The sequence below is a fragment of the Solanum tuberosum genome, unplaced genomic scaffold (genome assembly GCF_000226075.1).
Source record: "Solanum tuberosum cultivar DM 1-3 516 R44 unplaced genomic scaffold, SolTub_3.0 scf00251, whole genome shotgun sequence".
NCBI lineage: Eukaryota > Viridiplantae > Streptophyta > Magnoliopsida > Solanales > Solanaceae > Solanum > Solanum tuberosum.
This window is the reverse complement of record NW_006239173.1, coordinates 527,603-555,223: the sequence shown is the minus strand read 5'-3', so window position 1 is coordinate 555,223 and position 27,621 is coordinate 527,603. Positions and strand designations below refer to the sequence as shown.

Here is a 27,621-nt window from a genome sequence, read left to right as displayed (position 1 = left end):
TTATCAACCATCTCTTTACTTTGACATTTTATTAATGGATCCAACACGTATCTTTTGACTTTGCATAGTCAATTGTGATAATTTCAATAGAGAGTAATTATTTAATGATATTATGTTTTCGTCGTATGAGGCAAGACTTCATGTTATACATAACGTTTTTAGCTCTTTGTAACTAACTGTCATTTGACGAATTATAGTATCAAGTAATTGTGTTGTTAGCAATTATGATAGGATATCATATTACCTAATTCATCATAAAAACAATAATTTTGTGTCAAACTTACCTATATACAAGATTATGATTTATAATATTGATAATGAATGTTATCAATGAAACATCTGCATAATTTAAAATTAGAAAGTGTGTTTGTTTTATACGATTGACTATTTTTAATAATTTTAAAACTTGTGAATATAAGTCATGTTTCATATTTTCAGTAACAAAAAAAGTTAAAATATATTTTAAAAATAACTACCAAATACATTTTAAAACTTCATCTAAATTTGATTTTTCAGAACATTTGAAAATCTACCTACAAGTGTTGTGGATTTTCAAATTGAAGTTTCTTTAGAAAATAAAAAACATAACCCAAATTAACAATTAAAAAAAAAAAAACCCAAATGAAGGTTTTGCTAAACCAACACAAATGTTAAAATAAATTTAATCAAAAACTAATTCCAAAAGCAAAAAAAAATTCTCCAGAAAATCTTTCTTTTCCCTTTTCCAAAACCAGTATCACACAAAAAAACTTAACAAAAATCAAATCTCAATACTTTTAGGTGATTGATGTTTTTGAGAAAACTATTATTGTGAAAAAAGTGGGTGAAATTCATGGTGGATCTTCAATCATTGTTTGATTATTGAGATTTGAGATATAATTGATACTGAAATGTGGAGTTTAATGGCGTTGTACTGAAGAAAACAAAGAGTACACAGATTTGTATGTAAACCCAGTAAAGCAAATCAGAGCAATATTGTTCAAATGGGCTGGGGAAGAGCGACATACGAGGGAGTAATTGTAGTGGGATCATTATGCTTACTGGGTTGGACAGGGCTATGGTTTTTGAATCGCAGATTGTACAAAGAGTATGAAGAGAAGAGAGTACTGGTTCAGATCATATTCAGTGTTGTTTTCGCTTTATCGTGCAATCTATTTGAGCTTGTTCTTTTCGAGATCATTCCAATTCTTTCGAAAGAGTATGTTTTGCTTATTTGCGAAATCTTTTTGCTTATTTTTTTGCAGTATTGTTGGATTTTATGCTTTGTATTGAGTTTATTTGTTTAGTTGAGAACTGGGTTTTGGATGATTTTTTGTTAGTTGATGGTAGTAATAGAGCATTTTGTGGGATGAGAAATTAGGATCTTTGTGTTGTTGTGTTTGGTTGATTGGGAGTGGGTGAGCTGACAGTGCGTGATTATGGGTTCATACCGGAGAGAATGGGTTCAGCTTAAATGGGGATTATGTTGTTTCTAGTTTGAGATTGTCTTTGCAGGGGATAGAGGGAAATTCTTCATTGGATCTATGATGTAGGAATAGATGAACTGATGATCTTGGGATGGAGGAATTACATCCCGATAGATCAATCAATGAGCTAGGCATCAATCCCAAACTAGTTGGGTTGGTTATATGAATCCACTATATTTGTTCTTTTCAATTGGGACTAGCTTCCTTTAAGTACTGGTAAATAATTTGTAATTTTAGGCAAATTACGGGTATTAAAATTATCATTTCTTTTAATCTCACAGTTAGAGCATAGCCATGCGTCTCCACCATATAGGAATGATGGATTTAAATCAATTGCTGTTTTCATCAATATATTACCATATGCGAATAGTGGATGGAACTTATTTGTTAATACTCAACACAGTCGAACCATATGAACAACTAGCATTTTTGACTCCAGTTTGGTCACCATAACCATTTGATGTCACTAAATTAATGTTGTATCATCCTTTCTCAATGTTTCATCATATGAAATATAAGTTAACATCATGATTGTTCATAGAAGTTTGAATATGTCCTTTTTCTTACATATCTGAACTATTGTACTCTTTCTCTACTCATTTGATACATTTCTACTCATCAATAGACACAGAATATGGTTATTTATGTTATTCCTACCTTTCTGAGGTACTTTTAAACATCTATAAGGATGCCATCTGCAGTTTTAGATATAGGAAAGTTTCAATTTCTGGTTAGCAAGTTGCAGCCAGGAAAATGTAACATAATCTCTCTATTGATTATTACTCTACTGGAAACTGAATATTGTGATCCTTTGCCATTTGGTTCAGTTTTTTCTCAAGTTTCATTTCCTCAATTATTCCTTATTTTTTATTTGTTTGATTCTTTTTTTCCCTCCCTCCTAACTTATTGATGATAAAGGGCGTTATGGCTCTTATTATATTTAGAGTGAGCTATGAAAGTATGAATGTTGATGGTCAGTTGTGTTGGAAGGTGGGAGATAAAATTTCGAAATATATTCTTAAGCTATATGATAGAACATTCAACTCGAAAAAGTCCTATAGCAAACTGTTATTTCTGAAAATCATGTCTTTCACTCTCTCGTTTTGTTTCTTTTCAACTCAAGATCTTTATTGTTTTACATGTAAGAGTAGCAAATCTTTTTCTAAAGCTTGCCAGATTTAATATAAAAAAACTTCATATATTTTTGTTCTTCGAAGTCCTCTTTTGGTGTCAGGTGAGTTAGGATTACATTCATAGTTTAGCTTCCTGTATGAATGTCTATAATTGTTAACTGCTGCTTCATCCTGCTGATCCTAAAGTCAAACAAACCAAAAGATTGCATCATCACATTGGCATTTTTTTGTGACACATAACATTTTTGTGCAAACACTATGTCCTCAATACTAGTTCCATGTATGACCTATAAAATAATAGTTCCATGTATGAATCTAGTAGATTACATCATACGCCCTTCATTCCATTAAAAGATCACCTGTTGTGACCTACTTGTATTTTAAGAATAAAATGTTTAACCACATTACTGTATTCACTTTGGTCATAGAATGTTTGAAGTAATGGTTTTGTGAAGAAAAATGGAATAATTAGTTGAAAACACTTCATACCATTTTACTATTTATATGAAGTAGTATTTCTTATATTAGTTTGAATTGTGAGAGAGAGAGAGAAGTTTTATATGAATAGGTCAGTAGGTCTTTTTGGAGGGAACACTAGCTTCAGTCAGTTTTACTAGCTTTGCGCTATCTTTTTGGTTTTTATAAGTTGTTTAATTGATTAACCATTCTGTGTTAACTGTAGGGCAAGATGGATGAATTGGAAGGTGGATTTATTTTGTTTGATTCTGTTACTAGTCTTCATGTTGCCCTACTATCATTGCTACCTGATGCTTTGCAACAGCGGTAAGTTGCTTTAATTATGATCATGCTCAATTAAAACTTCAGTTTTCACCTTTATGCACCTTTATTGAATCTGGTTTATCCTATCTTTTTCTGTTTTTTTTTTTCTATCTATACTTTTATTTTTATTTTTTCATAACTGCTGTTGATGAGAATCGGACGAAGCTGCTTTCTGTGCTGTCATTTTAGTCCCAAGATGCTTCTAGGCACAAAAATATTATCTTTTCTTTCCCTTTGGAATGAAGAAGGGTTAAGCCTATTACGAGGATAATACATAGTTGCTCCCATGCTGATCTAATATACAATTTAGATAGATGTGCTTTGTGGAAATATCAGGATAGTATTTACAAGAATCATTACATGGGTTTTATTTGCACAATTTCCCCGTCTAAGCGTAACTCTTACCTGCAACCTTGGCTATACTTTCTCATGCACATGGAAGTTTCATGGTGGTTACTTCTAAAGTTTAAGTAGATAGTGTCCTTCTGTATGCTTGCTTCATCACCTTAGATGCACTTTGTTGGAAGTACTAATTTGTATCATGCTTTTGAAGTAGAAGGAAAAGAATTTTACCATGTGGATTAATTGATAAGCTATGAATTCAGAAAGCTGCTTATTTTGGAATGGGTGAAGACTTGATCTGGTTATGGGTTACTAAGGCTAGCTTAGAATTTTAAGCATTTTATGCACTTCAATAGAATTAACTATATGGTGTAGGGTAATTCTCACCTTATGAGTTAGCTTCTACCGTTGAGTTAGGCCCAAGGTCCATTTTCTTAATATGCCACATACCAATTTTTGGTTATCCAATGTTGGGCCACCATATTGTATTATCCGCACTTGTCCAACCTTGAGTGTGCGGGAGGGAGGGGGATTTAAGTGAGTGTCCTACATAGATTGAGAGAATGAGTTGTTGTTTACTGCTATGATCTTGAGTAATCATCACCTCAAAGCTAGCTTTTAGGGTTGGATTTAAGCCCAAGGTCCATATTTTGAACAGTGTATATTGTTGTACTTTAACTGAACCCAATTTGTTTGGCACTGAGGCGCTGTTGTTGTATATTGTTGTACTGATGGCACATCATTGTCCTTTTATGCAACTTCATTGTAAATCAACTGACTACTCCTAAATCTCCAGTAAGGGCCCAAAAAATAATATTATAGTGACCATGAATAATTAGGACAAAGTCTTGAATGTAACCATAGAGCAGTTTGATGATAGTACTCCACTGCTGTTCCAGCATTCTCTCTCTCATGCACACAAGTTGCATACTTTTTAACCATTAAAAAGATTTGCTCACACTTCAATGAATCTTAGATTGTACCATCTTAATCACCTCTCTTCAAAAGATGTTCTGAATTTTGATTTTGTATTTCAGGCATGAGGAAGGAACGGGCTGCAGTGGGTGCTATCTTATTCTTGTTGGCTTTTCTCTACGGTTTTTGGTGCTTGGGCATTCACTTTCCCATGCCTTCACCTGACAGAGGTTTGTGTATTTCTTTTGTTGCACGTTGATCTTGTTTTCCACCCTTCTTGTTGATATTTTGAATATTGAAATAATGTTCTTTAGGCCATGCCTTTATGAATAAGACATCGTAATGACATGACTACAAGGGACCAGAAGTTTTCCTTAATATTCTTACTGTAATTTCAAATATTTGTGTGAAGAAAGAAAGCTACTCTCCCCGACCATCTTTTTATTCAAGTTTTCTCTTTTGAACATCTTTGTTACGGAACAGGACTAAACTCAGGATCTTTTCAGCTCTATCTTAGCCGGCATAGTGTTTGCCTGCTAACTTAAAGCATCTCTACCTGATGGATGAAGCAGTAATGATTTGTAAAATTTAATTAAGATAATTAAAAATGATATAGTATAAAAATGAATAATTGTTTAAGGGTATTATTAGAGTCCCATACTAGTTCAAGGTATGAGTGGTAGCCTCCTTCTATGTTTTTGGACAATTTCCACCTCATTCCGGGTTTGAGTTGGGTCCAATTTGCATTTTAAAATATAATATTAGAGCGAGATCGAACCCTATTCTTGGTTTATGCAATTTGTGCTCCCGTGTTATGTTGTCCATGCTATGAATGTCTACTCCTAGGCATGCCAGGGGATGTCAGAGTTTAACAGTGAGGGCCTATAATGACACATTAGACTACGTGGGAGGTCCACTTAAGTTACTTAAAGTGGATGAGTAAATAATTTAGCCCAAGTATTTTTGTAATTTTTCCTCAGAGATTCTTGTCATCTTTGTATCCCCAGTCTCCTGCCATGTAATGATGTTTCTACATTCTTTTTTCAGGATTTTTCACCATAACTCAGCTGGTTAGCAGGATTGGTGTGATTGGCGTGACTGTCATGGCTATTCTTTCTGGTTTTGGAGCAGTCAATTTGCCATACAGTTATCTATCTCTATTCATCAGGTAAGATGTGTGCATAAGATCCACTTTAAGTTGGTGCATGTGAGTGTTAACTCAGTTGGTTTCTAGTTTATCTTCTTGGAGATGGCACGAAACTAGATCTGATTGTGAATTCTACAGTACATTCCTTTCTTAAACCTCCTTAGTTCAATGGAGTTGCTGTTATTTTTAATAAAGATAGCTTTGGTTAATAACCTTTTGCTTTTGTCTACAACCTACTATACCCTTACTTAGAGTAGTTTTTACCCAATTTGAAGTTAATGCCCCTAGTATTTAGTCAAATATATGTTGAACTGAAGCATATAGCAAAAGGAACGATATTATATTTATAAGTAATCATGTTTGGTTTTTTGGTATCCTGACTCTTTCTGTATTGAAGAGAAATAGAGGAATCAGAGATCAAAGGACTGGAGAGGCAGCTGATGCAGTCAATTGAAACTTGTATTACAAAGAAAAAGAGAATTATTCTTTGTCAGAGAGAAATGGAGAGGATCCAAGATTCGGAAGAGGTTAATTGGTCAACTTAAGTTTTTTGCTTTTGTATGCTTTCATTATGTGTACACACACCCCAAAAAGCATGGAAAGAAACACAGATTATTGTTTGTAGGTGGCCTGTACTTTTCTTCTTTTTCATACCAGTGCAAAGTCATTGATGATAGATCAGTTCTAAATGGGCTATTGGGGTACATTATTAAGACCCTTTATTATGCCTTTATATTTCCCTTATCCTATCCTCATTTGAAGTTATGCGGTTCCTGAAAATATCCAGAGTTGGGTATAGTACTACTGTATATTCATTCAAGTGGTTCAACCTATTTGACCTTGGGAATAGCCATTAATAACATTGCAATCACACTCCGAAATAGTGGTCAATTAGCTACAGTTGTGGGTGTTGTAAGAGTTTGTAAGTATTTCATGCATGAAGCACTTTCTTGAGTATCCCTCTGATGCCCTTTTCTAGATCAATAGCAAAATTTTGTAAAGATGTTGATGAAAAATCCTTTAACTTTGCTTTAGAAACCATAACTTAATTTCTTGCTGGAGTTGTATTGCGACTTCCTGTATTTAAAGAAAGGTTTAGCTAATGTTTGCGCGAGTCAATAGCTCAATTTTCGCGTCAGCTGCTATTGTCAAGAGATAATAAAAGAATGAAAAGGCAAGGTGTCCTTTTCTGGTTCTGAACATTTGCAGTTTCTTTATATATTTTATTTTTAAGTGTGTTCTTTAATATGGTTCTGCTGCAGAAAACAAAATCCAGTTCCTTCTTTAAGCGCATTGTGGGAACAGTTGTACGATCTGTTCAGGATGACCAAAAGGAACAAGGTTAGTGCATGGTAGAACGTCTCTCGTGGAAAATTTATTGATTCAAGTGCATATAAGCCTGTGTACAAGATTTTTTTTTCGAGAGGATCCAAGATTCGGAAGAGGTTAATTGGTCAACTTAAGTTTTTTGCTTTTGTATGCTTTCATTATGTGTACACACACCCCAAAAAGCATGGAAAGAAACACAGATTATTGTTTGTAGGTGGCCTGTACTTTTCTTCTTTTTCATACCAGTGCAAAGTCATTGATGATAGATCAGTTCTAAATGGGCTATTGGGGTACATTATTAAGACCCTTTATTATGCCTTTATATTTCCCTTATCCTATCCTCATTTGAAGTTATGCGGTTCCTGAAAATATCCAGAGTTGGGTATAGTACTACTGTATATTCATTCAAGTGGTTCAACCTATTTGACCTTGGGAATAGCCATTAATAACATTGCAATCACACTCCGAAATAGTGGTCAATTAGCTACAGTTGTGGGTGTTGTAAGAGTTTGTAAGTATTTCATGCATGAAGCACTTTCTTGAGTATCCCTCTGATGCCCTTTTCTAGATCAATAGCAAAATTTTGTAAAGATGTTGATGAAAAATCCTTTAACTTTGCTTTAGAAACCATAACTTAATTTCTTGCTGGAGTTGTATTGCGACTTCCTGTATTTAAAGAAAGGTTTAGCTAATGTTTGCGCGAGTCAATAGCTCAATTTTCGCGTCAGCTGCTATTGTCAAGAGATAATAAAAGAATGAAAAGGCAAGGTGTCCTTTTCTGGTTCTGAACATTTGCAGTTTCTTTATATATTTTATTTTTAAGTGTGTTCTTTAATATGGTTCTGCTGCAGAAAACAAAATCCAGTTCCTTCTTTAAGCGCATTGTGGGAACAGTTGTACGATCTGTTCAGGATGACCAAAAGGAACAAGGTTAGTGCATGGTAGAACGTCTCTCGTGGAAAATTTATTGATTCAAGTGCATATAAGCCTGTGTACAAGATTTTTTTTTCTTTTTGTTAAAGAATGACAAAAGTCCCACATCGGTGGTTAATGAGATGGGTGGACTCCTTATAAGGCTTAGGCAGTCTTCCTCCCTTTGAGCTAGCTTTTGGAGTGTGAGTTAGGCCCAAGACCTAATTTAACACTTTTATTTCTCCTACATGTGCTGATTGTAGTTAATTTCTGTACATGATATTTGCATTACTTCTAACAATTCTCTGACACACTTCTCTTTGGTGTTGAATTCACTTCATGCATGAAGATATTAGAAACATGGAAAACGAGGTTCAGGCCTTAGAGGAGCTATCAAAGCAGTTGTTCTTGGAAATTTATGAGCTTCGCCAAGCTAAGGTTCATATTGAACTTTGTTTTATGTTGCGCTATTTTTTACCCGTCCATCTCGCTAAAAAATGACCTAGTATGACCAATGTGATTTTTTAAGAGAGTGAAGTCTGAACAAAATTATCATTCTGATTTAGTAGGAGGTTTAAACTACAGTTTAGAGTGTGAAAATTTTTAGTAGTTATGCTGTATATATAACATCAATATTTGAAACAATGAGAAGTAGAATCAAGTTACCTTCTCAAAAGGAAAGAAAAGTAGTAGTATCAAGTTATATTAACTTGAATTGACCAACAAACAAGTTTACTTTTTTTGATCCATACCAATAAAGACTTACATTAGTTTGAATTGTTGGAAAGAGTATAGAAACATTCCTTTTAATGAAATAGGTCTGGGCAATTTGTTTTCTTTGTCTGTTGTTTGTGAGATTTCCTAGTTGAAGGGTTTGGGGGAGAGGGGCTGTCTGCTGTATTTTCTAGTCTCCTACTCAACAAGGTAGTCCCTCTATATATATGTGTGTGTGTTCAGCTTCCCTGAATTCAAGTCTTTATGTTGCCATTTTATAGTTTTTTCATTGTTTTTACCTTAAGATAGCAGAAAAATATTCCTTTATTTTATAGTTTTTCCATTGTTTTCATTGTACTTGGATTTGCTACTCTTGAGCCGAGGGTCTTTCGGAAACAACCTCTCTACCTTCACTAGGTAGTGGTAAGGTTTGCGTACACTCTGCCCTCCCCGGACCCCATTTGTGGGATTTCACTGGGTATGTTGTTGTTGTCTGCAAGCTCATATAATGTTGTGGTCCATCATCTAGTTCAGCTTGTAGTGTAATTACTTCTTTGAATTTATTCAGTTCAATTGGTTTGAAACTACTTTCTTTGTGTTTAGCTGACTCAATCTGTCCATCACACCAGGAAGCTGCTGCTTATTCTCGAACATGGAAGGGTCATTTGCAGAATCTTTTGGGCTATGTGTGTTCTGTCTATTGTGTGTATAAGATGATAAAGGTATGAAAAAGACGTTAAATTTGTTAAATTTGAGCATCTCTCACATGGTGTCTACTATTTTCCTCTTCATATGACATGCCAACATCAGTGTTAGCAGGAAAATTGATTGATGTTTAATATTGATAGACACTAGTGCAGAAACTTTTATGGTCTTTCATTTCTATATCATAATTAATACTTTGACATGGACACTACAAAGTTTGTTCATGTTGAGGATTTTACTGCACTGTACATAGGTCTTCTTTTTTGTTGCTTTCACCCCTTCCAAGTTCTGCCTTTTAATATAATAGTATTTGAGCCAGACAGCTAATTGACCATTTAATATTTGCAGTCTCTTCAGAGCGTTGTTTTCAAGGAGGTACGCTTCTATATTAGAATTCCATATGCTTAATGGTTCACTTTTCTTTACATAATTTATAGCTGAATCCTGCATACCAAGCGTATATTGGATAAAGTTTGACACAAGCATACTGTTTTTGACAGGCTGGTTCTGTAGATCCTGTAACAAGGACAATCAGCATATTTTTACAGTTCTTTGACATAGGAATTGATGTCAACTTATTATCACAGGTTCCTCTACTCTCTGCATTATTTCGTCTACTCATGGTATTCATGGTTGTTAAGAAGTCCACATTGGTAGAGGGATGGGAAATTGGTCTCCTTATATGGACTTGGACAAACCTCCCGTCATGAGTTAGCTTTTGGGGTTGAGTTAGACCCAGGTGTCATATCTTTACATGGTATCAGAGCCGGCCCATCCCAAGTTGCTGTTCACGGATGTTGGACCCCCATTTAGAAATGTTCACGCTCCAGTTGAGGTCTGGGTGTGCGGGGGAGTGTTAAGAAGTACCACATCAATAGTGGGATGGGAAATTGGTCTCCTTATATGGACTTGGACAAACCTCCCCTCATGAGCTAGCTTTTGGGGTTGAGTTAGGCCCAGGTGCCATATCTATACAATGGTTATGGTGCTTCTTAAATGGTTAGCCTATCATTTGAATGAAGCTATTGCTTCCGGTAATACATTTTGGTGATGAACGTTCAGAAATGAGTTTCGATTGAGAAGCTAGCTTCTAGAACACTTGCATGAAATTGGAAGTAATTGGTGCTTCTTAAATGGTTAGCCTATCATTTGAATGAAGCTATTGCTTCCGGTAATACATTTTGGTGATGAACGTTCAGAAATGAGTTTCGATTGAGAAGCTAGCTTCTAGAACACTTGCATGAAATTGGAAGTAATTGGTGCTTCTTAAATGGTTAGCCTATCATTTGAATGAAGCTATTGCTTCCGGTAATACATTTTGGTGATGAACGTTTAGCAATGAGTTTCGATTGAGAAGCTAGCTTCTAGAACACTTGCATGAAGTAATTGGGTAGAAAATGGAAGTGCTTGAAGAAGGTGGTTTGTATTTATATGTAGAAAAATCACTGAAGGGAAACTAGATCTACATTATTGTGTTTGAAAAAGTGAAAGCTGAGAAGCTAATTCAACACAATAGCAATTTCCCCCTTTTTTTGGTGTGATAATGGATAAGTAAGCTCATTAAAAGTTTATAAGAATTAAAACAAAGTATGGCATCTAAAATAAATCTCATCGACAAGAGGATAATCTTTAACATTATACTGTTATTAACATCAAGTCGAGGTAATATTTACCACCTGAGTGAAATTAATTATTTCACATAACAGAAAACAATGTTAAGTTGGATAAGGGGTGACTGATCTATGAGTGACATTGTAAGCTTTAGGAGCTCGTACTGAGGCTATATCGTATTGGTTTATGGTTTCTGCTAGTATTTCATCTCTCATTTTCTGGACATGAGATATCTGATCATTTTTCTGTTGTGCAGTACATTTCTCTCATGTTCATTGGGGTGTTGATTGTGGTGTCTGTGAGGGGCTTCTTGACTAACTTGATGAAGGTAAATTTATGCTTCATGGTCCCATCTTCAAGTTTGATGTATGCCACAATTTATGGTTTATGTATTAGGTAACATCTGTTCAACTTGTTGACTGTGTTACTATATCAGTTGCTTTGAGGTAACAATTTTAATTTCAATTCTTTAAGGTTTAACACAGATGTGAAATCAAAGTAGGTGATAAAGTTTGATGATTAAACTCGCCAATTTGTTGCACATGTACCCTCACAGATAGAAGCAAGGAAACTACTTGACATCCTTTAACTGTTTGAAAAATGAACAACCAACTTTTTATTTACTCAATTATCCTGCAGCTAACTTGAAGCATTTTGGTTGTGTCCAGTTCTTTTTCGCAGTTTCCAGAGTTGGAAGCGGATCATCAAGTAATGTCGTGCTTTTTCTCTCTGAAATCATGGGAATGTACTTCCTTTCCTCCATTCTTTTGATCAGAAAGAGTCTGGCAACTGAATATCGGTATGGTTACAACTAATGAGCTCTCTATTCTCAATATTTGTTACTAGATCACTTGCTTTGTAATGTTCTGCACTTTAAACTATTCACGACCTATTCCACTTAACGAGTTGTTGGCAAGAAAGAAACTTGAATATTTGGTGTATGTAATAATGGCTATAACTTTGGAACTCACCATTTTGCGAACATAGGAAAATGCTATTAAGCTAGCTAGTAACTTAGTTGATTTTGATACATGATCTGATATCGAGAAAAACATTCTACACTCGGTGTCTACACTATACTCTAACCCGATTAATGTTGGCAGGATAATCATCACGGATGTATTAGGTGGAGACATACAATTCGATTTCTATCACAGGTGGTTTGATGCAATATTCGTAGCCAGTGCTTTCTTATCTCTGCTTTTGCTCTCTGCACACTATACAGCTCGAAAGGCCGATAATAAGCACCCAATTGATTAAACCATATTCCTGAGTGAAGATGCTATATTTTATGTTTAGGCCAGAATCAGTTACACTCTATTCTTTGTAATGATGTATCATTGATATAGTAGCAATTTTGTATGATCAAAGCCATCTGGTTTTCATCTAATAGTTATCTATCTTCGTAAATATGATGCTTAATTAATTTTATCACAAAATGCTAGCAGGTCTTGTTTATTTTTTTCTATTTTGGTATGTTCATTTTATTTTTTTGGGTTTTTCCTCCGGTGTTCGGAGCCCCAACTAAATTTAAATTCAGATTGCGCTACAGTGCTTCCAATAGAATTTTCTCCCTACTCGAGGCTTGAATCAGAGACGTTTGGTTAGGAGTGGAGTAATCTTACCATTGCATCACAATCCTCATTGGTGGGCTTTTTCATGAACTGCCTCAACTAGTCAAGCTGACTGATGGATGTTTAGGGACCAGATTGATAAATAATGTCCCAGCAAATTTACGGATTGGTTCTGTTAAACTCAGTTTTTTAGGGTGTTTAACCATTAATGATAAGCGTCTCAATTATATTATACAAACATTTTACATATGTAAAATTGCATATATTCAAAAGAAAGTACAAGCGACTTTCTTATTAATCGAGCAAATAAAAAAATACTTCAATCAAGAGAGTAGTGCCGAACTTCTGAATGTCTAAGCATTTAGTATTGTATTAATATTAGTTTGTATGTTTGTTAGTATTAAAACAATATATGTAACTATATACTGCAATATTATATTTAATATTCAGTATTTTTATTTTTTTATAAAAACTGAGTACAGTATCAAATACCATTTTTTTTTTATAAAAAATATATATGATGTACCACACCAAATAACATAATACCAAAATAATACTAAATTTTTTAATTCTTTTTTCAACGATTGTAAGTGGGAAATGCTGTAGGAAATCATTGATCAACATAAATTCGACAGGAACTTGTTGATGAATTTAGCCACAACTAGCTTGGGGGGAATTACTGAAAGAAAAAGATAAATTATTTTCTTAGTTGTAGAGAGTGCTACTTTACTTTTTTTTATTTTAAAAATTATATAAATAATTTACCTGTCACTATTATTTAAGTCACCAAATAGATACAAGTTTGAAAGAAAAAAGATAAATGACTTTCCTAGTCATAAAGAGTATCACATGACCTTTCTTTTCTCTCGAATTATTCAGATTGATAAATAAATTACCTGTCATTACATTTAAGTCACCTAAATAATAATTTAGAAAAAAAGAAAGAAACGACTTTCCTAGTCATATCTCTATTTCTTTCGTAATTATAAAGATAGCTAGATAGATAGATTACATGTCATTATCATTTAAGTCACCTAAATATTAATTTTTTTTAAAAAAAAGATAAATTACTTTCCTAGTCATAATAGATAGTGTAACATCACCTCTCTTATGTCCAAAATTAGATAGATACATAGATAGATTATTTGTCATTATCATTTAAGTCACCTAATTAAAATCATCATTTAAAGAGTGCATGTACCAAATCTTTTTCATTATATATTAGAGGCAAAGAGTTCCATTCAAACAAACAAACAAAAAATGAACATAAGAAGAGACGGTAATGTTCAAGTTGTAATGTTACCATGGTTAACAGACTCCTACATTCGAAATTTTGTCGATTATTTGAAAGGTAATGGTGAGATGAATGGGAGCAGATAAAGTTGGAACTCTTTTTGTTTGGCTTATAAAGCCCTTTTGTAATTCAGAAGTCACTATTAGTTAAGTGACTTTGATGTTATAAAAGAAAGTTGAGTGGTGGCACCAACCTGAACATTGCTAGCGACTCTGCTAGCTTTCTATCTATAATGATATATGCATAATTACAAGTATATATAAGATATCTCCTTTTAGTACCAATTTTATTTTATTTTATATTTTTGATAATCTTGAAAGATCTATAATTGTGTTGCATTGGATGAATCACATTGCCAAGAACCTTGTTTTGGGATAAAAGAATGAGTATTTCACTTTAATTTACATGAGTGATATACTTCCCTTTATATTCATTGTTGAGTTGCTTAAGTATCCTCTTATAATTTGGTTTAGTAAACTACTCCTATTTCTGTTTATCTCATTTCTAATGTTGCTTAGCAAAATCAACGGGACGAAGTAAGAATTTTTACCAAGAATGCTCAAGATTCAATTTGTATTATAAAGAGATAAATATATTTAACTGACCATCCCTTACGTTTATGTGGATCGCGCCACATGCTTAATTGCTTATATATATAAGGGCATTTAGGGGTGTACAAAATCGAACCGAAAATCGAACCAAATTGCAAATCGAGTCAAACCGAAAAAAAACCCAATTAGTGGTTTAATTTGACTTGGTTTGGTATTGGAAAAAAAAACCCAACTATATTTGGGTTGATTTGGTTTTAATTAAAAAAAATCAACCCGAGACCAAACCAACCCAATATTATATATGTAATTTTAAATTTTTATTTTATACATAAAAATATTTACTTTGATATAATTTTAAAATATTTCTTATACTATTTCATAGTTTTTATCTTTTAATATATTATTTCAAGTTTAAAACTTAGAATTCAGAATGATCCAATAAATATTACAGTTCATAGATGTGATAATTATAATAAAACTTAAATCAAAATCAAATTAATACTAATGACAAAAAGGAAAATCAATTCAACACTAAGAATGACAATAATATTGAATATTTGTTCTTTAGTTTTTACATTGGTTTTAGATAATTAAAATACATAATCTAATTTTAATTTTCCTTAAATATTTAGTAATGTAACTAATACTTATTAAACTTATTTTAGCATGATTTTAGTACTTTTAAATTATGATTATTTTCATTATTAACTTTGCAATATTTATTTTATATGATGATTTCATTATTATTTTTTATTGAATATTTTTGTGTCATCAGTACTCATCTCATATTTTGTGTTATTTTTTAAAGAAACACCTTAGAAAATTGTATTTTGGGTGGACTAAAGAAATATTTGGAGCACAAGTTAATTATATGTTTGTATGCAAACTTTACCGAAAAAATCCAAAAATCTGAAAAAATCCGAGGTTTATTAGTTTGGTTTGATTTATAAATTTAAAAATTCGGCACAATAGTTTGGTTTGGTATTTGAAAACCCGAACCAACCCGAGGTTGAAAAACCCGAAAAAATCCGAATTTTATTAGTTTAGTTTGGTTTATAAATTTTAAAACTTTACACAAATGGTTTGATTTGATATTTGAAAAATCCGAATCAACCCAATCATGTTACACCCCTAATGGCATCCTTCGAGAATATTAAACAAAAGTTTTTCTTTTACCTTTGTTGCAAACATTGAAGTGACTGTGATTATAATATTGTATGGCTAAATTACGGGACAAATCTTCTTTGGCATTATTAATGACCAAACTTGCACCAAATTTAAATAGTAGTGAAGTGTGGCTATTTGCCAAAGAAGATTAGCCCAGTAATGCATCCACACAGAGCCTGAAGTCTCTCTTCACCAATTGATTTGATGCATATATTTTATATTATATGAAACTTCTTTTATAGCAAAGAGGAAAAACTAGTATGCTTTAATTGGAGTATATTTCAATGCATATGCTCTGTGTAAGGAGACTAAGGAATAATGCTGCAAAATCTTAGCACCTTCTTTGACACTTAAAAAGACATATACCTTCTCGACGTTCTAATTTATGTGACATACATACATTTCTTTTGTACGTATAGCATCATAATATCACAAAAGGGAAAAAGAGTTCTCTAAAAGCTTTTGAACATGATTCCATAGGCATGTAATTTTGGCATATGCTTTCTTGTTGTCGTAGGATATCCTACTTACATGTCAAGAACTCGAGCTCTCCATATGCTAGATCTAGATCGATTGGATTTAGGTTTGCCAAATTTAGCCAATAAAAATATAATTCATTCAACCCACACGCGTTAGTTGAGTTAGCATATGTTCATTGAGGCTAGATTATATTAACGTTTAAGCAAACGTTATAGATCTAGATCGATTGGATTTAGGTTTGCCAAATTTAGCCAATAAAAATATAATTCATTCAACCCACACGCGTTAGTTGAGTTAGCATATGTTCATATAACGTTTAAGCAAATTTGGGTAGCATATTGATTATTGTGACCCAAATTAAGTAATTAACTTGTACAAAATCTTATAAAAATTTGAACTTATCATATGTCATGTATCGATCCCCGCCCCTCAATTCCATCATTCCATGTAGCTTACAATTAACTTTATTCTTATACCTCACTTACATTTCTTTTCAACTATCGACTTTGTTTGCATATTCAATAATCTCCTCTCAAACTAATTAGATTACATTTATTGTCCATCACTAGAGTTGTCAAAAAGGGTCAGACCAGCCCCACCCGGCCCAAGCCTCGCAGGCCGGCCCTTCATTTGGAAGGGCCTGAAAATGCCTAACACACAACCCAATCCTAGAAGGGCCGCGGGCTGTGGCGGGCTAGTCCTTTTTTTAAAATTTCTTTTCAAACATAAAATTCTATAACATCAAGAAGATGAAAAGACTTTCAAATCAAAAATGGCAAATAATGGTGTTGTTTCAATAACACTAGCTAGGAAAAAAAATGTAGTGTGACTAGCATGTATCTAGGATACTAGAGATATGTATCTGGTGTGATGCATCCCAGATACGCGAGTGAGATAAGAGAGTGGCGAGTGAGATGGAAGGGAGGCGATGGCACGGATTTTTTTTTGTGTCCTAGATACATACGAATTCATAGAGATAGACTGTATCTAGAACAAATTAACCCAATTTTGAGTCCACGTATCTCGAGATACATGTATCTGGACGTGTCCAAAATCTGATAAATATTCGTAATATTACAACATAACATGCATTTAAGTAATTAGCTCATACACTAGAAAGATTTCTATAAGTTACCCTTAAATAAATAGTTTTGGCCCATGGGCCGACCCCGACCCAATCCCGATCAAGCCTCAAGGGCCAAGGACTTATATGAGTTAGGCTTATAAGCCCTAGTTTTAAATGGGCTTGAAAAATCATATCCCAACCCTACCCCAATAACAGATTGGGTTGGGCCGTCCCCATGGGCTAAGCCCATTTTGACGGCTCCATCCATCACAAACCAATTAATACATGACCCATTACCTTATGAGTGTATCTAGAGATTAACTATATGACACCCACATCATCTGAGTATTTATGGCTTTTCGTGTGTATGCGTCTCAAAGTTACCGGTAAAGATAGACAATCGGTTATAGACGGGCAAAGGCACTAAGCCAGGTCTACTGACGTTATTATTGAGCCGTCATTTCCATAATCATCTTACTGAACCATGGACTATGATACACGATTTTCTTTTGAAAAAAATAAATAAAATCTCACACCATTAAAAATATTCTTGTATCTTAATTATATATGTAGTTTTTTTCGTTTCTTATTTTCAGCTAACTAGACTAAAATTAATTTGCATAGAACTTTTTGAATGAAGTGATTGAAACCATTTGGCCTCTCATGAGAAGGTGAAGCCCTTTTAACAAAGAGTAGCCACAATACATGGCCTTCTTTTCTTCAGCATATCCAAATGAATTATTCGAATAAGTCACTATATATATAAATGGTAGTGAACAAATATGAAGTATCTCAAGGAAATTTTAAGATCAATTGAAGATTATAAAGCAAGAAAAACTATGTTTTTTTTGCACAATATTTTTTCTTGCCATGCGTTTCTTCACCTCCACATATCAACATAAAAAGTCGAATAAAAGTTTTCCACTTATTTTACGATAGATATCTAGAGAAGAATGACTTATTTTTGAATCTAGAGAGGAAATTTCAAGTATTGAAAATTAATTGGAGTGCAAGAATTGCAGGTTATTCTCCTTTGGCAAGAACAACTATGTTATGCATAAATCTTTTCTTGCCAAGGGAAAATTACCCTACGTTTCTTCATTTTCCATATAGTTGAACAAATCAACATAATAATTGTATAAAATCCTTAAAAGTCTCATGATGGTGTTGAAAATATAAGCAAATAATAAAAATATGATTATCTCATCTAAAAAAATAAGTAATTATTAAATATAGCATACTTTTACTTTGAAAAAGTAAAATGATATGGTCACTTGTTGTATTATATACATTATTATGTATGAAAATTGTATGTAACAGTTGTCTATTTGTGTCAATTTCTCATTATGTACTGATGAGATATCATGAGGCCTTAATTACGAGCCAAAGTTTATGGAGTACTACATTTTATGACATTCTTATTGAGACTATAACTCACAGGGAAGAAAATCAAGAAAGAGCTCCTATTATATCTGGACCTAATAAGTTTTTCCGTGTTGAGTCAAATTAAGCCGCAGGCTTCACTCCTGGTGATGCCCTTCCGTCAGTTCCTTTAAGTTTCAGCCAAGTTCGTGTTAAGATGGACCCGATAGATGTTTTCTTTTATCTTGATTTATATGGCATAGATAAAATCTAAAAAGTCAATTAATTTTTTAATACGCTTTTATTTTTTTTAAAATTAAGTTGTTAATTATTGTGATTTATTATGTTACTTACATACCTTTCATGTGGTAATGATAGAATTTCGAGAGTTAAATCAATTTTTTTATATGCAAAATAAATTATGAAAAATATATTAAATATTTTACAATATTATTTTGGAATCCTCAAGCCACAGAGGGTTGAAGTTTTGAACCAAGACCTCCCACACACCAGGTGAAGCCTTCACCACCAAGCCGCTAAGTAGCTATCCACATAAGAAGACAAAATTGTGATTTCCAAAATTATTATAATCTTATCATATCAAACTAATTCGGTAGTTTAAAATTCGATTTAATATTAGCAATACAGTAAATCAGTATATTATTATCATATCAAACTAATTTGGTATTTTAAAGTCATATATTGTTTTCTTAGTCATAAAGAGTTTCATATCACTTTCCGTTATCTCTACAATTATATAACTAAATTATTTGTCATTATCATTTAAGTCTCTTCGTAATCATAATTTTAAAAGAAAGAGGATAAATAACTTTCCTAGCTATAGAGATTAGAGAGTATCATGTCATCTCTCTTTTCTCTGGAATATTTCAACAAGATAGATAGATTACATGTCATTATCATTTAAGTCACCTAAATCATAATTTAAACAAGAAAAAAATAAATGACTTTCCTCGTCATACAAACATCACCTCTTTTCTTTCATAATCATAAGTATCTAAGTCACCTAAATCTTAATTTAAAAAGAAGAAAAAAATGACTTTTCTAGTCTAATACACACAAAAAATCAAGAAAGTCACCTAGTTCTTAAAAGTTGACTCGTAAATGCGAAAATATGCCTTAAAAATTATGTGACTATACGTAATATTCCCCCAATTCATTGCAGGGGTCCTCATAAAGTGTTTTTAGAAAAAAAAAAATATGGGCGTCTGTGACTACAAATTTAATGGCGTGCATTAGTTCGAAGGGGCAAACGTTCGGTATTTTCAAGTTCAAACGATGCCTGAAACGGGTAATAGCGATTTTTTCATTTTTCTTATGCTATAGTCCATGGATTTCGAGGGATATGAGCGCCTAGCGATTTTTTGTGGGCGTCCATGACGACCTATTTAATAGCGTGTGTTAATTAGGAGGAGCAAACGTCGGTATTTTTTCAAGTTTAAACGAGGCTCGAAATGGAAAATAGGAATTTTTCCATTATTCATGTGCCATAGTTCATGAATTTTGGGTGCATGATATGTGTGTCTGGCGGTTTTTTGATCGAATTTTTTTGTGGCAACCTATTTAATGGTGTGTGTTGGTTCGGAGGGGTAAATATCGGTATTTTCCAGTTCAAATGAGGCCCAAAACGGAAAATAGCGATTTTTTTATTTTTCGTGTGTTATAGAACTCCCTATGGAGGGCTTTGTACAGATTTTGCCAAAAAAAAAAGCATCTAGAAGTTATATCATCAAAATATTCATGGACAACACACTAAAAAAACTGAAAAAATCGCCTAATTTTTGTAAAATGACTACTAAATACCCAAAATATGTGGGAAAATGGTGAATATATTATATGAAACTCCTTTATAGCAAAGAGGAAAAGGTAGTATGCTTTAATTGGAGTATATTTCAATGCATATTCTCTGTGTAAGGAGACTAAAGGAACAATGTTGCGAAATCTTAGCACCTTCTTTCACACTTCAAATATATGCCTTTTCGACGTTCTAATTTATGTGATATACGTCCAATCATTTCTTTTGTAGGTATAGTAGCATAATATCATAAAAGGGGAAAAGAGTGAAGTCTCTAAAATCTTTTGAGCATGATTCCATGGACATTTTTTTGGCATATGCTTTCTTGTTGTCGTAGGATATCAGACTTACGTGCCAAAAACTTGAGCTCTTCACATGCTAGAGATTGAATTTATGGTTGTCAAATTTAGTCGATAAAAATACAATTTGTCCAACCCATGTGAGTTGGTTGAGCTAGCATATGTTCATTGAGGCTAGTTTGGGCATAACCCAAATTTATCCATATAAAGTTTAAGCAAATTTGGATAGGCATATTGTAACCCAAATTCACTTATAGAAAACTTGTAAAAATTGGTTGAATAACAATAACCTAATAGACATTTATATTTGAACTTAACATATGTTATCTTGGCCACTCAATTCCATGGGATTCATCCAAGTATTTGAACCTTAGCCTTTCAATTGGGTTGGGTGGGGTCAGTCCATGTCTGGCCAGACAATTTTTTTGATCCGAACATCGATTGGGGAGTATGAGCGAGGTAGAGATAAGTGTCTTACTAATATATACAATCAGTTCGGGTGTATCTGATGTGAATTGATGTTCAAACGCCTACCAACTTAAACATACAAGAAATTTAAAAGTTCAAATCAACCATAACCAACGTCATATTTTATGGTCAGAAACTTAATCATTAGCTGGATCCTATTAAGAGGCCATCTGATACTAGTGATCAAAAGTTATTGAAGAAACAACGAGATCTTTCTTTTATCTCGACTCATAATTCCTTCCTAAAAAGGAAAATAGTGGTTTTGTTTTTTTTACAAGTCATTATTCTATTTAAGTGTGTTTTTATAGTTTTGAACATTCTATGCAACCATTTCAAGAAATGTCAATCAAGAAGCAATAGTATACACGGTGAAATCTCATAAGTGGGGTCTGGGGAGGGTAGGGTAGGGTGTACACAGACCATACCTTTACCTCATGGAGGTAAAGAGGTTGTCTCCGGAGGATCCTCGGCTCAAGTATTGTCAATCAAGAACCAACAGTAACAAAATCCATCCCTAACCTTGGCAAGAAAATGGGGAAGATACAAAATAATAGAAACAATGATGTAGTCAAGATAAGAAAAAAAAATAAACAAATATATATCATAAATATCTTTTGGTGGCAAAAGCCAGCATTTTATGAGTAAATATTCCGAAATACAACAGCAAAATTACTTGTCACATCTTGACTACAGCTCCAGTGTTCTAGTACACTTGTCGCGTCTGGTTCCAAACTAACATCATTTCCCAGTGCAGCATGTAGAAGCTAAGAGAAGTTCATGATTCAGCAGCAGTAGACTGCATACAGCAAAACCATTTTTTCTGAAAGGCAGTGCAACCGGAAAAGTCATAATCTGGAATTTATGTATAAATAAAGACATAATAGTACAGAAAAAGAGACGACGAAACAACATATTTTCTTTGTTCTTGGGCATCATGTGGGATTCTTTGGGTTCACCCACAAGTACAATGGGAATAGGATCATGTTTACTCACTAACGAGGAATTCCTCAAGAAGTCCTCAACTTTTTTTTTTTTTTGATAACCGAGAAGTCCTCAACTTATATGTTATTTACTTGTAAAACTGAACATATGCATTGATCATAGATAGAGAACTAGAGATGATATATGCATGACATTAGGATTCAGGTTGTACAACGAGACAGAAGATAGTTTACAGTTGGTTAGTAGTAACTTCCAACAAGGATCTGGGCTAGCTTTCCCACACCTCGACTAATTCCGCGGGATATCTACCACCTCCCACCAGCAACGGGTACCAGGTAACTCTGTCCACCAAGGCTAGGACATATGGGAAGAAATCACCTAGTATTTTTTTGTCTCAGGTTGGGATTTGAACTTGAGACCTTATGGTTCTCAACCTACTTCATTGACCACCAAGCCACACCCTTGGATGCAGAAGTACATGAAATATCCTTGTAAACAGTACATGAAATATTGTGACAAAATGTTACTCCCTCAGCCACATAGAAGTGTTTGACAGGACACAAAATTTAAGAAAGACTGACTTTTGAAACTTGTGGTCTAAACAAGCAATAGATACTTGTGTAGCTATAAACCATCTCATTAAGAGAAGGGGTTTAGAGTTGAATAGTTTCTACATATAGAAAGGAGTCATTCCTTTTGGACACAGTGGTGGAGCCAGAATTTTCATAAAGGGGGTTAGAAATCTGAAGAAGTAGACACACGAACTAGTAGAAGGGGGTTTGACATCTACTATACATACATATAAAATTACTTTAACCAGGTGTAAATAGTATAATTTTCTGCTGCATGGGATTCCAAACCCCGACCACAAGGTGGCTCCACCCCTATTTGGACACACTAAAAGGAAAGCAGATCATTGTCCCATAAATTACAACAGATGGAGTATCTATTATTGTTTTGGGAAATGATATTTGATGTTTTACTACAGATGTTCTTGATTTTAGAAGTTACTTATGGGAGAAGAGGTTAGAACACCGGTTCAAATAACATTTTAGACCAATGTAATTAGTACATTTACAAGCTTCATGTACCTTTTTCCTCAAACTATCAAATCCAAGACAGAAATGACAATCTGCATGATACAAGTAAGTAGTAACAGAACTAACAGCCATTATGTGGGCCACGACTTACTGATTGAGGTTTTCCAAGCATTGATTTATTTTTGTATGCAGAGTCACCCTTTGGTGGTGAGTCTACCTTGCCACCTGTCTTCTTCTCATTTCGAGCTTTATTAAAGATCACTGTGAATCCCTCAGCTGACGATGGGTCATTGACATCCCACTCGCCGAACTTAGGAAGCGGCTGGCCTTTTTCCTGTAGATTAACAATAACTATCACATCATAGCAAAAAAAACTCCCTCCCATAAAAATAAACTCAGTGGGCTAAATTCTGATTGTTTAAGATATTCAAATGTAACAGGAGGCAAATTACTTGTGCAGGAAAGATACAAATGCATATCAAACATTGGAAAATGGATAAACACATTAATTTAGGATCACGAAATGGTATTTTACTGTTAAAAAGGGAAAAATTAAGATATGGCTTGTCCTAAACAAATGCTTCAGTTTTACAAAGTAAGTCGAGTAGTAAAAAGATGCAAGAACATAAGGTGCTCAAGTGCACGAAAGACCACTGGAAAGGGGATACAAAAGGCACATAAAGATCTGTTTAACACAAATCTTCCAATTTCCCCCACCCCTAAAAAAAAGAACTAGGAATCTGAACCAGAACATGAGTTTCGGTACAACTTGGTCTACCATTACAAAAGAATTGGGTATGTTGCATAATTTTCTCATGGTTTTCGTTTGCTATTCAAAATAGACAAATGTATTCAGGTGAGGGGAACTAAGAATGGACCAAAATCAATTTTGACAGCAGATGGCACCTTAGCTTGCTAAAGTAATTACTGCAGGAATAGGCTTATATCAAAACGATATAAATAAATTCATAGAAGCAAACAGGTGAAAGTTACCATTCGCATGTGAATAAATGCAAAATGTAGTAGCATATTGTTTTATACTCTAAACAAAAAAAAAACTAGAAACTCAATGTAATACCACAAGTGAGGTCTGTGGAGAATAAGATGTACAGAGACCGAACCCTACCTTTGTGGGGTAGAGAGGTTGTTTCCAATAGACCCTAGACTCAAAAGGAATATTATCAAAGAAGGATTGCTAGGAAACTATAACAACCAAATAGGAAGATAACATTAATGCTGAACATGTACACCTCTAATCCCTAAGATCATACCATTTGAGTTTCTAGTCTATTATCAGTTTCAAGCATTTAACTTTTAGAAAACCAAATATAAAGGACAAGAGGTTTCAAGACCCCCCCAAAACACATATACACACGAAAAAAACACCTCTAATCCCTAAGATAGTACCATTTGGCTTCCACTCTATTATTAGTTTCAAGAATTAACTTTTAAGAAAACAAAAATTTAATACACACACAATAACAAAAGGGGTTTTCTTTAACTGTCTATATACTAAAATTCTAAAACACAATTAACTAGTCTCCTCCTTTAAAAACCCCAAAACAAATAAGGCATAAAAGGTACACCTCCAATCCCTAAGATAATACCATTTGAATTTCTACTCCATTTTTGGTTTCAAGAATTTAACTTTCAGAAAAACAAAAATTTAATCTTTCAAATATAAAGAACATGGGGTTCCAAGGAATAACCCTATCACCCCTCCATCCTCACCCCCACACCCCCACACCCCACACACAAAAAAAAAATCACCTTGGAAATGGCTACTTTCTTTCCTCAACATGAATAACAGACATAAAATACATAGAAACCTTAAGAAAATTATACCAAAAAAAACATAAATCACCCAAAAATCAAAATAATCAAGAACTACTCTATTTCTTTTTCCTTTTCTGACCCATCCCACCACCCCCACCAAAAAAAAATAATCTTTTTGCAGGGCTCAAAGCAGACGAACAAAAAAAAAAAAAGCTCAAAATTGAGTCTTCAAAAAAGGGTATTTTTCTCTGAAACAAAACAACCAAAGAAGAAGATTTAAAGGAGAGAAACAAAATAAGAATCTTACCGCCATGAATTCTTTTAGACAGAAACAGAGAGAAAAATCTTTCGAAAAACAAAATAGTTTATGACCCTTTTGGGGATTCTTGATTTTTTTCTATTGTGGTTTTCTTTTTTGGTGTATAAATAAAAAAAGGAAAGAGAAATTCTCTCCTTTTTCTTCTTTCTGTCTCTGCAAATAGAAACGGAAATGATAGAAGGAAGAAGAATATGAAAAGGGAAAGAGACGAGAAAGGTAGATAGATAGAGGTACAGCTGGCTTCACTGTGGGCCCATTGTTTTCAGTGTGGGCCCACATTCAGGTTTTTTTTTTCTATTTTATTTTATTTTTTTCTGTCATAATCAAATTTAAATCAAAGAATTTGACACAAACGTTTCTCATTCTAACAACTTGTACTTATGTTTATTCTGTTGTGGATTAAATTTTATTACTCCCTCCGTTTCATAAATAGTGACCTGATTTGATTTGACACGAAATTTTAAAAAATAAAAAAGACTTTTGAATCTTGTGGTCCTAAATTAAAGTTATGTCAAATGTACTAAATTGCTCTTCAATCTTGTGGCTTTAAACATGCCACGTGGAAAGCTAAAATTTAAATGTTACCAAAAAAGAAAAGAAGTCATTCTTTTTAAATAGACTAACAAAAAAAAAGGTCATTCTTTTTTAAACGGTTGGAGTATATTGTAACGACCATTCATAACAAGATGAATAGTGTTTTTATATACCCACAAAAATAAGAATAAGTTTTGCGTATGTTCATTCTTTCCATATTAGATTACATGATATTTTATGTATTTATTTATTGGTTTGGTGACTCAAACCTTAATTAATCTATTAGTAGTGGAGGTGCTCCAACAATAAAGCAAACTTCACTTATCTTAAATTGACATAATTCATAAATAATATGTGTTAAGACTATATATATGTGTAATACTTGTTTAAAAAGTACTATTTTGCAACAATCTCGTACTTATTTAAGTTCTTTCCACTTAATTACATGCATTTCAAAATTAAATTATGAGATAATGAAAACCAATAATATGAATGGTATTGTGGCAAAAAGTATAGCTAGAGTCTTCTCCAACTAAGTAACAACACGTAAGATTTTAGGTAACGAGTTCGAGTCACATAAATTTAAAAAAAAAAAAAAAAAAAAGTTAATAGAAATCACATGTTACTTGTATGCGATAGAATTTGGATTAGTTGACTCAATAAATAATTTCAAATATCAAATGATTATTAGAAAGAAAAAAAAAGACATTGTGTGATTGCGATCAACTTCCTTGCGCATATAAGGTAATTGTTAAATTAGGTCTTAGGCCTAACTCACATCCCAAAAGTTAGCTCAAAGGGAGGAGGATTGTCCAACCCTTATAAGGAGTCCACACATCTCATTAACCACCGATGTGAGACTTTTGTCATTCTTTAACACCCCACCTCACCCCCAATGCTTAGCATATGATGCGTGGACAATTTTGATTTTGGGGGCCTCAACATCGGGTGAGACGGGCCCTACTCTGATACCATATTAAATTAGGTCTTAGGCCTAACTCACATCCCAAAAGTTAGCTCAAAGGGAGGAGGATTGTCCAACCCTTATAAGGAGTCCACACATCTCATTAACCACCGATGTGAGACTTTTGTCATTCTTTAACAATAATTAGAGACATGCGAAGGATATTATATATTAGCATGGTTTAAAAAAAGGTAATTCGTCTGATTTATGAACTATTGCATAGAAGCAAATTTACTTTGTGCGCGTCTGAAGATTAGTGACTGTGGATTTCTCTAAAATTTCCAGAAAAAAAGCAGGATAGTCCAATATATGAAATATATGTGTTTATACAGAGTTCATGAAAGGATTCCACTTCAAAAGAGTATAATATAGGTAGTTACTCTTAACACATAGTACATCACTAGTTAATTTTGTAGTTTGAATTCATCACTCATGAATATACAAAATAATTTTACCGTTACTTTAAAACTCAGTCGATGGTACAAAACTAAAAATTTGTGTTGGAAACCCCCAGAAAGATTGCATAGCTGGAAAACAATAGTTGAGGCCAAGCTAGTGATTATAGTGTGGCTCAAAATATATATAGTACAAGTTGATCATAGGCCATAATAGTTTTATGGAATTAATTGATCTCTTTACAACTGGATCCTCTTGTTTTTTGTTACCACTTTCTTGGAGTAATTTAACACTTTGATTTATTACTTCAAAAAACAATGACATAGAAATTTGTTATTTAAATCTGTAATTCTGTGTCATACACTATATATATGATGATGCTTGTGTTTTTCTATGGACATCTCATACTTAGCTGGCTAAAATTATGGTTTTTATTCCTATGCTTCTATACACTAGCCGCTATTTTCATCGATAATTCCAAAATAGTGTACAAAGGGTCGTTACAATATTGTTTATTTGAAC

The 27,621-nt window shown here is 33.4% G+C and overlaps 2 protein-coding genes and 1 non-coding gene across 3 annotated transcripts; 1 reads left to right on the top strand and 2 right to left on the bottom strand.

Moving 5' to 3' along the window:
• Positions 1 to 687: 687 nt before the first annotated feature.
• On the top strand, positions 688 to 12,485 carry LOC102601529 (GPCR-type G protein 1-like). Its single transcript, XM_006357595.2, has 13 exons — positions 688 to 1,198; positions 3,282 to 3,382; positions 4,759 to 4,866; positions 5,684 to 5,804; positions 6,181 to 6,310; positions 7,046 to 7,124; positions 8,374 to 8,462; positions 9,368 to 9,460; positions 9,792 to 9,818; positions 9,944 to 10,030; positions 11,311 to 11,382; positions 11,723 to 11,853; positions 12,158 to 12,485. Exons 1-13 carry the CDS (start codon positions 984 to 986, stop codon positions 12,312 to 12,314), a joined length of 1,410 nt encoding a protein of 469 aa, XP_006357657.1. The 5' UTR covers positions 688 to 983; the 3' UTR covers positions 12,315 to 12,485.
• Positions 12,486 to 14,709: 2,224 nt separating this feature from the next.
• MIR8030 (microRNA MIR8030) lies at positions 14,710 to 14,766 on the bottom strand. Its single transcript, NR_130388.1, has one exon. It is a non-coding gene; the product is annotated as a microRNA MIR8030 (primary transcript).
• A 6,927-nt stretch (positions 14,767 to 21,693) lies between these two features.
• On the bottom strand, positions 21,694 to 25,382 carry LOC102601187 (RPM1-interacting protein 4). The gene is made up of 3 exons (XM_006357594.2): positions 25,194 to 25,382; positions 23,262 to 23,444; positions 21,694 to 21,948 (listed from the first exon to the last, which is right to left on the bottom strand). The coding sequence occupies exons 1-3, from the start codon at positions 25,197 to 25,199 to the stop codon at positions 21,904 to 21,906; spliced, it is 234 nt and encodes a 77-aa protein (XP_006357656.1). The 5' UTR covers positions 25,200 to 25,382; the 3' UTR covers positions 21,694 to 21,903.
• Between the last annotated feature and the right edge of the window lie 2,239 nt (positions 25,383 to 27,621).

Bases quoted from the DNA above. Each gene is read 5' to 3' on its own strand.
- LOC102601529 (XM_006357595.2), top strand. From the start codon at position 984: ATGGGCTGGGGAAGAGCGACATACGAGGGAGTAATTGTAGTGGGATCA. The intron at 6,311-7,045 runs GTTAATTGGTCA...GTTCTGCTGCAG, and splicing joins GGATCCAAGATTCGGAAGAG to AAAACAAAATCCAGTTCCTT. The intron at 10,031-11,310 runs GTTCCTCTACTC...TCTGTTGTGCAG, and splicing joins ATGTCAACTTATTATCACAG to TACATTTCTCTCATGTTCAT.
- LOC102601187 (XM_006357594.2), bottom strand. The intron at 21,949-23,261 runs GTAAGTCGTGGC...ACTGCCTTTCAG, and splicing joins TGCTTGGAAAACCTCAATCA to AAAAAATGGTTTTGCTGTAT.